Here is an 11096-nt window from a genome sequence, read left to right on the forward strand (position 1 = left end):
TTATGGGAAATGTAAAATAAAAACATCTTTACGCTTTTGGGATATGATAATTGTTTCTACATACAATGTTGATCACATCCTGAACATAAATCTCAGATTTATCTGCTTGGTATCACATCACTGGACAACACATGTTATACATTTAACACCAGGGACCCTCCTAAATGTAAATACATTTTACTTAAAAAATGTTGCCAAACTTCTCACCGAGAATGTTCGGATTTCAGCAGACGTATTATGATGTGATGAGTCTCCATCTGATTAATATGCTACATTCCAAGCGCTGGAATTTCTTTCAGGAAATGGAAACTGGACTTTGATTAGATTAGATTAAGCTTTATTGTCATTATACGTGTATACAAGTACAAATCAACGAAATTGTGTCTAACCACAAGTGCAACAACAGCAAGTGCATGATATACAACAGTTGCATAAGTGCAGGAAAAATACGTACAAAATGGCTCAAAGCCTGGAGCCACTCGACTAAACTCCACCCACCGCATTTAAATATGACAGGTGATTATTGTGCACAGGTGTGTGTGTTCGAGTCTGGTTACTTAACTAGAGATCAGCCCTGCTGTGCGGACAGACCTGACTCGACAGAAGTATTTTATAGAATAGATCGAGCTTTTTAAACGCAGAAAAAAAATCATCTGTTCACGTCATTCATAATGAACGGGAGTGAATCTCATCTTTCTCTGACTGAATATGATTTCGAGAGGCACTTTGATGAGAGGATTGCTATTGAATGGATGCAGGACAACTGGTGAGAACAACGCAGAGCTTCTCCTCTTTGCCAAGCAATCGTCCATTTAAATGCATCTGTAGATATCTACATTATTATTAAGCACAGCTCCGTACAAACTGGTTTAGTTTGCTGTCGTTTTGTCTCTTCTAGGAAAACCTCGTTTTTGTTCTGTGGTGTGTATGTGGTGCTCGTGTTTGGAGTGCAGCACTTCATGAAGGAAAGAGCAAGACTTGATCTGCGTAAAGTGTTAATGCTCTGGTCCCTCAGTCTGGCCATCTTTAGGTTGGTGCAATCTCTCACTCTCTCTCCCAAACATGGTTTAATAGTTAAAATTTGTAGTAAAGATTGATTATTTGCCATGCTTCAACCTGTAGGTTTTACACTTCGTAGTGTGGATATTAGATGGCATGTTTATTTACCAGGTTTATACTAACAATATCTATTGTTGACCATCACAATATATGTTTGTTTTAAACTTGAGCATGTTTAAAGACATGTTTTTAGTGTGGTTTCACATGGGTTTTTAAATCTCCAGTGGTGTTGTTCTAGGCTAGGTTTAGTTTCACTTGGGGGGAGGCGTGTTACACAACAAGAGGACAGAGATGACAGCCACCACAAAGTAACTGTCAGTAGTAATGTATCAATGGGCTGTTTGCATGCTTGTGGATAGAACAAAAGAATAATGTGATTGGGTGGCTAACCTCTGGTCACATGCTCGTTGGGTCTCCCACGGCAACTGGACTTTCACGTTATAGTGAACAGTATTGACTTTAGTTTAACACAGAAACCGGAGTAATATCAGTTACTACAGTTGTACATGCTAAACCAATCTCCATGTGACATTCCCAAAACAAAACATGCTCCTCTTTACTCTGTTTCCCCAGTGACCAAATCATTTCAGAAAACCAACACGACTCGCCGTGATGGACAAAGTGAAGTGTTTGTCTCATGAGGGGTTGATATATGTTCACGGGTCGCATTTTTTTTATTTCAGCATCATTGGCGCTGTGAGAACTGGATGCTTCATGTTGCACGTCCTCCGCACCAGTGGCTTTAAACAGTCTGTTTGTGATCAAAGCTTCTACAATGGTCCCATCAGCAAGTTTTGGGCTTGTGCCTTCGTTCTAAGCAAGGCCCCTGAACTAGGTGAGCCTGGATTTCTAAATGATTTTCTGAATGCAGGTGATATTTTAATCCCCTGAAAAATGTATTTTTGCTGTTGCAACTAATCTCCAATTTTTTAGGGGACACACTATTCATCGTCCTGCGCAAACAGCCGCTCATCTTCCTGCACTGGTATCACCATATTACCGTCCTGGTTTACTCCTGGTATTCCTACAAAGACCAAGTGGCTGGTGGGGGTTGGTTTATGACCATGAATTACACCGTGCATGCGCTCATGTACAGCTACTACGCTGCCCGTGCTGCAAGACTCCGTGTGCCAAAACCCTGTGCCATCATCATCACCTCCTCCCAGATTGCCCAGATGGCTATGGGGCTGGCAGTTAGTGCGCTGGTGTACCGGTGGATGCAGGACGGTGATTGCCCTTCGTATGTAGATAACATAGTGTGGGCTTCGCTTATGTACCTCAGCTATTTGCTCCTCTTCTCCGCTTTCTTTTATAAGTCCTACGTAAAGGGTTCCAGACCCACAGGCATTAAAACTGACTGAGACTGACAGAAGAATTTGAAGATTATTTTACTATTGATCGTTTGCCTTTGCTATTTTTTTTAGCTTGTTTGCATTCTGTTGTCTTTGCCTTATTTTTGTATTGAGTGAGCTGTATCAAAGCACCTTTGTTGGTTTGTTTTTGTGGTTTTAAATGGCAGAATGGTTTAGAGGAGCTGACAAACACTTTGGGGTTAATCCTCATAGTGCTGCATGACTGTTCTTCTCTCACAGTTTCTACTCTGTATTCCATGTTTGTTGACTCTTAGCACTGCAGTATGATAACGTGCAGCATATGTCGTAGGTGAGCTCGTGTTGGAATTTGTGCCAAGAGATGTGTGTGTGCATTGCATGCGTGCCTTTCTGGCCTGAGAAGTTTGTCAAATGTACATTGTTCACGTTTAAAAATCCATTTCACAGATCCTCTTGTCGCTGCTGGGTGTGACGTGCCCATGAACAACTATATGATGTCACAGAAACCTATAGTATCTGTGCTGACTGGTTGTACTGGTTTTTTGGGATTTAAATTGGTGGATGCTGGAATTCTCTAGAATGACGACATTTCCTCATTCTGTGGATGCTTCTGTTCTGACTTTACAGCTGTTTTGGATAGCTGAAGTTACAGTAAGCAATGGCATTGGAGACCCTGGTAGATTTCAGGCATTCATCCACCCTTTAATAACGCATGGGTTTAGTCTATATTGTTTCAAAGTTGTGATCTAGAGGTGTATGACTTGAAATGCACCAGAAATGTTTATTTCACAGTTGGTCAAATATGGAACATGGGTTTTTTTCACTTAAGTAGATATTCTGTATTCATAGACTTCTGAAAACAGGCCTCACTGAATTCAATGGATTTTTTTTATTTGATGTCTGATCTAACATGATATCATCTGACATGTTGCTGCTACCTGTGATATTTAGTTTGTCTAAACTCTGTCCTGTTTTTTCCTGATTCTAAAACGTACAAATTTCTGTTTTAAAATGCATTTTATGACTTCTCACCTGTCACATGTTAAACTGCAGCCGCATAATTGTATGTAAAGTATTTTTAAAGACGAGTGAAGCTAGTCCATTGACTTTAGAGTTCACAGTATGTCTTTAACCCAAGGTGAAAAGTGTGCTGTTTGTACAATATTTATATTTTTAAGCTTTTCATAAGAGCTACAGTGTTGTCAATTTGTGTATTAAATTTTGTAATTAAAAATAAACTTCTCTACATTTATCAAGTTGTTAAACTTTTCACAGCAATGTCATCTGACAGGGTCTCAAAGATGGCTGGCATTAAAACAAACACTGTTCGTGACACATTTCCAGCTAGGTGAGAGGTACGGATCCTGGTTTGTCATATCGTGTATTTTCTGGTGGGATGTGAAACTCGTATGGAACTGTTAGTAGCCTAATCCATCTGATTGCATTACATTTCATTGCCTCTTATCTCAAAATATATAGACTGTTTCTAAAATTGGTTATTTTACTTGGATGTGATGCTATTTCTTTATAATATTTGTCTCAGCAATTTAGTGGTTTAACAAATGTATTGTGACTGGTACATTTTGGGGAAAGCATTAGCCAGAAATGTAGCACGGCAAAGTTGCGACTGGAGTACAGCATATTTCTAGTTGATTCAGAGGTAAAATAATTAAGACGATCCCCTGTTAAAGCTAAACCATAAAGTCTTCTCTTGTAAAGAATTGCATGACAAAGCTCTATGCTGCCCCCTACTGTACTGCTTATAGAAGAGCTGGAAGACTGGCCTTAAGAAACTATCAGTTGGCCTTCTGACTGAAACATAACATTCCCAGAATACTTTACTTGGTATCTTTTTTCGGTTTCCTTTTACCATTACATTTAAAATCTATAGAAACAGACTAAAACAATTGTATGTGCATTTACTTTTATAAAAATGTATTCAAAAGTTCTGTTGCCAGCCAGGGTGTAAGTGTATACAAAGCGATGAAAACTAATTTGCATGTGTCTTAAAATAAAACAGCAACTTGATGGGATTTAGACTTCAGCTCAATGCAGTATGAGCTAATATGTGTGTTTGATTAATGGGGGGGATGTAAACGCTTTGGTTTGTAAGAGATTTTCTGATAATGCATGACATCAACTTTAAGTAACGGACATAATAAAAACAACCCTGAGTACCTGCATAGCATGGGCAGCCTTTAAACTATTCAGAAATACTTATTAATTAGAAATATCTGTTTTTGTCCAAATCTGCCGCAACCCTGGGCTGGCCCAAGCCTTCAGGGGCCTGAAGCAGAATTTTATTTGGGGTTTATTTTAACCACTACCATTTTAAAGCCACACAGCCCTTGGTGATAATTTTCTTTGTGTATTCACTTAACCAATTAATTTACTATATGCAAAAAATAATTCTTAATCATATCACAATAAAATGCTGAATTAACAGATTGCGAATCACGTAAATTACATTTTTGTTCATCTAAATCAGCATTTTATTGTTGCATCAATGAATACTGTCAGATATTCCTTTAGTATCTCCGTCGTGTTTCATTTGATTGGTCACTGCTCACCTTTATACCCAGTAACTCCCTCCTCCTTTTATTTGATTGGCCACCTCACTTATTTTGATATTGCAATGTTGCGATTTATCAGTAAATTCACAATTTTTTATTCACGCCACAGAAAAAATACTGGGCACGGCCATACGTGAGAAAATGGATGTGTGTCGTGAATATATCACAAAAAAGCTGTAATCTCATGTGATCTTGGGGTTCCGGTTCGCCACTTGATCCTATTAGTTAGTCAGCTAGGCGGACTTTATAATACTTTTGTCATTTTAAACAGCATGATGTCAAGATGTCTAATGTTAGAAGTGTCTAAATTATTTCCCAGGGGCCGCAAGGGCATAAGCTTTTAACCTAGACCGTAAAAAGCTCATTTGTTTCACCCCACAAGAAGTTGGAAAGCGACTTGGACAGCGACATCTACTGGGAGGATGACATTAAACTTCAGCCAGCATGCACATTTGATATATCGTCTCTTGTATGTAGACGGCCAAGAGCTTTACGTTTAAAAAACACTTTACGCAGCGTTAACATTCGACGAATTATTTGCCATAACCATCAACGGTTCACATTCTAAAGCGGAAGTTGCTGAGTCCGGTGTTCAGGAGCCATAATCTCACGGGAAGATTTTGATACCCACACCAGATATAAATAAACCTGATCACATCGCGTTGGATCTTTTATCAAATAACGCAGTATTGCAGACATCTGAATGCTTTAGTGTGACTGGTTCAGGCATGTTTTGTAGCGCTACAGCTCCTGTGTTCTTAAACGTGCCTTTATTAATAGAGCTACAGTGCTGACTTGGCCAAAAATACACTTTAATACATACATTACTATTCTACCTTCATATTTTCCGAGCTTTTTCCTGTATATTTTCCTGTTGTGACAGCCCTTTACAGCAAAAAATTATTCGAGAAACTTAATTGTTAGCCATTAACAGAAATGTCCTCTAACACGGTAACAAATACAAAACGGATGTGGATCAAACATGATGTTACTCGCGGTAATGGCGCCCTCCGTGGAGACGTCAAGAAAAAGGTGGCTCTGGCCATAACTGATGGTACTATAGCTAACCAGGTGTCATACTTTATAGGAGCTTGTTTAAATGCATATATGGATATTATGTATTTATTTATGTAGTTAAGAATAGCTATAAAAAATAAACTGGTCATCTATTCCATATTTTAGCTTGAAGTTAACTCAGTACTGTATAAACATCTCATCTGCATTGACAAGCTTGACAGGCACCTTGACTTTGAAAGACTGTTACCCCTCTTGAATCTACTGGATGGGGGATGACAATTCTCACACTTGCAAACTCTCCTATTAATCATTCCACAAGCTCGTAAACGTGTCTTTTATGTCCTATTTGAAAAGAGATCACAGGACACAACGTAATATGCATTCATAGCCCTCTGCCTAAAGTTATGTTAAGCATGCTACTAATGTCTTTGTTAGTTAATATTTTCTCGAGTCCTTTGTTTTATTGATTGAAATGAGAGCAATTGTGAGAAAATACACCAGCCATTAACATACTTTCACAGTAACTAATCCTACGCAAAATGTTTGATTAATGTGCCAAAACAAACCACTTGTATTAACGCATATCCTGTATATTAAACAAAATTGCACGTTGCATTAAAATTCTTAATTTATTTTTATGTTTTTCGTACGTAATTAAATGTAAAAACAATGTTCAATAGATTTAGGGTCATTATTAGAGCATTATAATTCTGTACTTGCAAATACCATGCAATACCAAACAATCAAACAACCATGAAAAAAATACATTTATAAATAACATTTCATCTTTTTTTTTACAGATCTCATGATGTATAGTTTGAAGTTTAAAAATAATGTTTCAGAGTATGTTTTTCCATCACCCATCTCAGTCCTGTTTTGTTCATCATAAGCACTTCTAATGGGGGAGGTGGGGGTGAAAGGGGGGTCATGGGATAGGGACTATAGGGCACAGGTATAAAAACACAACTGTAAGGGTCAGAAATCAAATTCCCAAGGAGCATCAGAGAGGACAGACCTTCACTCTCAGCCTTCAGTCTCTAGAATTCGATCAGTGAAGACGCAACATGTGGAAAGACAATAGCACTGGTAAGCATAACACAATAGGAACTGCTGATGCTACCTGAGCTTTTCATATTTCATTTGGAAAAAATCTATATTTAAGCAAAACTTGAGTACTTTTATGTTACGGGTTCTGCTGTAGAAACTGTCGGATCCACATAATTTAGTAATTTCAAAAATCGCTGGTGTCCTTCGGAAAACGTATCATTATTATAATTCACCCTTTATGTTTGTCACTGGGATTTGCAAAGATTTAACCAATAGCCGTATTAGAAAGTGCCTATTCATCTTGACAACACTGTATTTAAAGGAATAGTTCACCTTCAATATAACTCACACTGTTGTCCTTTTAAACCTGAGGGATTTTTTATTTTTCTGCAAAACACAAAAGAGGACTTTTTGAAAAATAAAAACCGTTGGTCCCCATTGACTTCTATTGTATGGACACAAAACCAAGTCAATGGGGACCAAAGGTTACCAACATTTTACAAAATATCTTCTTTTGTGTTCTGCAGGAGAAAGAAAGGCATACAGGTTTGAAATGACAAGAGAGTGGGTAAATAATGACAAGCCTTTCATTTTTATTTGAAGGTGGACTTTTTTTCTTAATAATTTAAAGACATGTTTTTTTCCATTTGCTGAAAACTAGTGAGTTTGGACATCCAAGGTTTTAGAAGAGGACATTGATGATATGTTGCATAGGTTATACGTATAAGTATTATTATGAAATCTGTTTAATTCACACATAAATTCATGGTATACACATTTTCAATTTCATTTTTCTTAAAGTTCGATAACATGAATTATGAGGACACCATGCTTGGTTTGACAATCATTTTTATCTTATTATTTCAGATGTTTCTGCAAAAGTATCTGGAAGTGGTGCGGTTTCAAGGAGCGCCAGCCGGCGGAAAAGGACGAGTTTCTCAAAAGAACACGTTGAGCTTCTGCGAGCCACATTTGAGACAGACCCTTACCCTGGAATCAGTCTCAGAGAGAGTCTCTCTCAAACCACAGGGCTGCCAGAGTCTCGTATACAGGTGGGTGGTGAATCTTAAGATGCCATGTTATTGCACATGAAATAGTTTAAATCATTCCTTACTAACCAACCCTCAGACTTATCAGGTCTATGTAAATATTCACATGCACACAAAAAACACACATAAAACAGGTAAACTGTTATGCTAATAAGGCCTTAAGTGATAACATAATGTTTACTATTGTTGATACCAGTATCAATATCTATGTTTATCAATTCAACTCTGTGATGATGCAAGCGTCTCTGTGACTATCAGCTGTTTAGTTAAAGAGACTGTACAGTTTGTAAACAAAGTACATACCAACCGCAGATAACCATTCTGACTATGTGCTACCATAGAGGGATGTCATTGGCAATGATTAACCTGAAACCTTTAAGAGGAAAGCTTTTATCTACACACACAACATGGTTGGCTCTAATCTATCAACTGTATTCTTATGAGGCTGACCTTCTTTATCTTTTCTATGCCTTTGCTCGCAATAGGTATGGTTCCAAAACAGGAGGGCTCGCACGTTAAAATGCAAGGGTGGCAAGAAACCATTGTGGCAATCTGATTCCCCATTGCATGCCTATAGTCCCATGCAGAATTCACCAGTACAGCTACACTCTTCTGGACGGGAGGGCAGAGATTGTGGCACGATGCCTAATTGCACTCCACCACCTGCATACCCCAGTCAGATTAAGCAAGAAATGGAACGGGATGGTCTGTATGTATGTGAAACACCATCTTCCATGTCTGTTGGGGACGATTCAGGCTATTGCACCCCATCATATGGACATCATCATGGCAGACCCCTAAACGCACACGCCAGTTCCCCTTTTCTCAACCTGGAGCATCAGATGCCCCATACATGGGCTACAAGGTATGAGAGGAGGTCACCTATGAGCTCCATGTGGAGCCCATTTCATTCAGATGTCTATGCCTACAACACCAGCTCCGCTCAGGGCTTTTACTACTCACCTGAAACACACAATAGCCTCCAGCCACTCACCCCTGTCACCCCAGACTCAGGCTGCTGTGAGGGTGGTGTGGAGGGCACTCCCCCAGCTTCCAGCTCTTTTAGCGTCGAAAACCCAGAAGTGTCAGAGATGGAGAGTCCACAGGAAAGTGGCGTTCATCATGGATCTCTGCCCGAGCTGCCAGCCCTGTCCCTGCAGGAAATCCTGGGAGAGTTACAAGGTGATTGGTGGCATGGAGATGGACTGGACAGCCAATCCGAGGAAAGCCATGTGTACTGCTGAGCTATATCTTGCCATCTATTTAAAACGATTTATTCAATATATTTATTTATAGAAGGCACGCCTAAACCATTTATTATTTAGCTTCCATGAAAGACCAAAGTGGCTCCATTTTGGTTCAGTTTGTGGCAAGAAAAATATTTATTCTGATTTTTGTTATTTATTTAATGGTGTTTGTACAAGTGTAATCATGCAGCTTTGTATATATTATTTGCAAACATCTTTATTGATTTTTTGATAGCTGCACTTGCATTTTAATAAATATGTTATACTTACTGTAATGTTGTTTATGTTTCTTTGTTTATTTACCCGCAAAAAATCATTTCACAGTAAAAATAATACATAGAAACAAACACAGTTCAACATGCCCAAGTATTGCCCTAGTGTTTGAATTAAAGTATAGTACAGTATATATATTGAACTTTCTTTCTTCTGTCTAACACAAAAGAAAATATTTTGAAGAATCTTGTTAACCGGCACCGCATGGTTTTGTGTCTCAAAAGTGAACGGGTGTCAGTGCTGTTCGGTTACCAACATTCTTCAAAATATCTTCTTTCATGTTCTGCAGGAAAAAAGAAAATCATTCAGGTTTGAAATGACAAGAGGTAGAGTAAATTAAGAGATTTTACTTTTGGTTGAACTACCCCTTTATTTAAATTAGTGGAGAAGGAAGACTGTTGTAGTGTAATTTAGACAGACATTTGCTCTCTCACTCGTTTATTTCCACACAGGCAGCCGTTTATAATGTGTACAGAAAAAGCATACAAGAAATAGCTGCAAGCGATATATATGTTTAGGTTTCTCCTTATGACTAAAGACGGTATGGCAAGGTATCTACCAGCAGGTGTAGGGTCCGTTTATAACCTAACAGACAAAGAATGTCGACCCCCTTCTCTCCATGCTTGCATAGAATAGGCTAACATGTCTAATAACTATTATTTAACTATATTTTTATCACAAATGATACTATAAGAACAAAAGAAAAGAAGAAATGAATGTGTTTTCTAGCTTTAATGAGTATTCTTCTGTATTTAATTTAGCAGTAAAGACTGTAAAGTGTTTGAGAACTTCATTACATTTCTTTATATTTCCTACCTGTTAGAGTAAATATAAAACTTTTGAGACTATTATTTTGTTTGATTTAATTTGTCAATCAGATGTGACAAATTATGGCCCTGGTACACAGCACACACAGCACACACAGAACATATTTTATATTAAACGTATTTATTTGTGAAACATTTTAGTAACATTTAGTTTCTTAAATATTCAAGATATTTCTTTATTTGTCCACTATTTTTAAATATCAGTTGGTGTCAAGTACTTAAAACACAATTGAGATCAACAATAAAGCTGCAATAAAATACTTAAGTTTATTTTAGCACCTTTACACAAGCTCAGGGTTGCTTTACAATGAGCACTTTCAAGCAAAAATAAATTTTGAACAAACATGCAAATATACAAGAAAAGATGTAAGATTATTGATAGTAAATTTCAAACAAGAATGTTTTCAATTGTGTTTCGAAGATGAACAGAGAAGAAGAGTTACGGAGCGAAATGGGTAAGGAATTCTATAACCTGGGGGCATTAACACTAAAGGGCCTTCCACCTACAGTGGACAGTCTAAACTTGGGAATGCTAAGAAGCCCCAAAATCAGATGATCTAAGAGACCGAGTTGGTACGTATGGGTGAATTAGAGCTTTGATATAGCCAGGTGCAAGACCATTCAAAGCCTTAAAAGTCAACAGGAGAATCCTTTAGACTGAATGCGGGAGGAA

At 38.0% G+C, this 11096-nt stretch overlaps 2 protein-coding genes across 2 annotated transcripts; both read left to right on the forward strand.

Moving 5' to 3' along the window:
• Window positions 1-377: 377 nt before the first annotated feature.
• On the forward strand, window positions 378-4422 carry elovl6l (ELOVL family member 6, elongation of long chain fatty acids like). The gene is made up of 4 exons (XM_079473699.1): window positions 378-766; window positions 899-1030; window positions 1743-1894; window positions 1993-4422. Exons 1-4 carry the CDS (start codon window positions 672-674, stop codon window positions 2418-2420), a joined length of 807 nt encoding a protein of 268 aa, XP_079329825.1. The 5' UTR covers window positions 378-671; the 3' UTR covers window positions 2421-4422.
• A 1510-nt stretch (window positions 4423-5932) lies between these two features.
• On the forward strand, window positions 5933-9320 carry mxtx1 (mix-type homeobox gene 1; the record flags this gene model as incomplete). Its single annotated transcript, XM_079473444.1, has 3 exons — window positions 5933-6017; window positions 7895-8079; window positions 8562-9320. 3 exons carry the CDS (start codon window positions 5933-5935, stop codon window positions 9318-9320), a joined length of 1029 nt encoding a protein of 342 aa, XP_079329570.1.
• Between the last annotated feature and the right edge of the window lie 1776 nt (window positions 9321-11096).

The sequence above is a fragment of the Barbatula barbatula genome (assembly GCF_947034865.1).
Source record: "Barbatula barbatula genome assembly, chromosome: 14".
NCBI lineage: Eukaryota > Metazoa > Chordata > Actinopteri > Cypriniformes > Nemacheilidae > Barbatula > Barbatula barbatula.

Excerpts from the sequence above, each read along its gene's own strand:
- elovl6l (XM_079473699.1), top strand. The coding sequence starts at position 672 with ATGAACGGGAGTGAATCTCATCTTTCTCTGACTGAATATGATTTCGAG. Across the intron at positions 767-898 it reads GAATGGATGCAGGACAACTG|GAAAACCTCGTTTTTGTTCT; the intron begins GTGAGAACAACG and ends TGTCTCTTCTAG. Across the intron at positions 1,031-1,742 it reads CTCAGTCTGGCCATCTTTAG|CATCATTGGCGCTGTGAGAA; the intron begins GTTGGTGCAATC and ends TTTTTATTTCAG.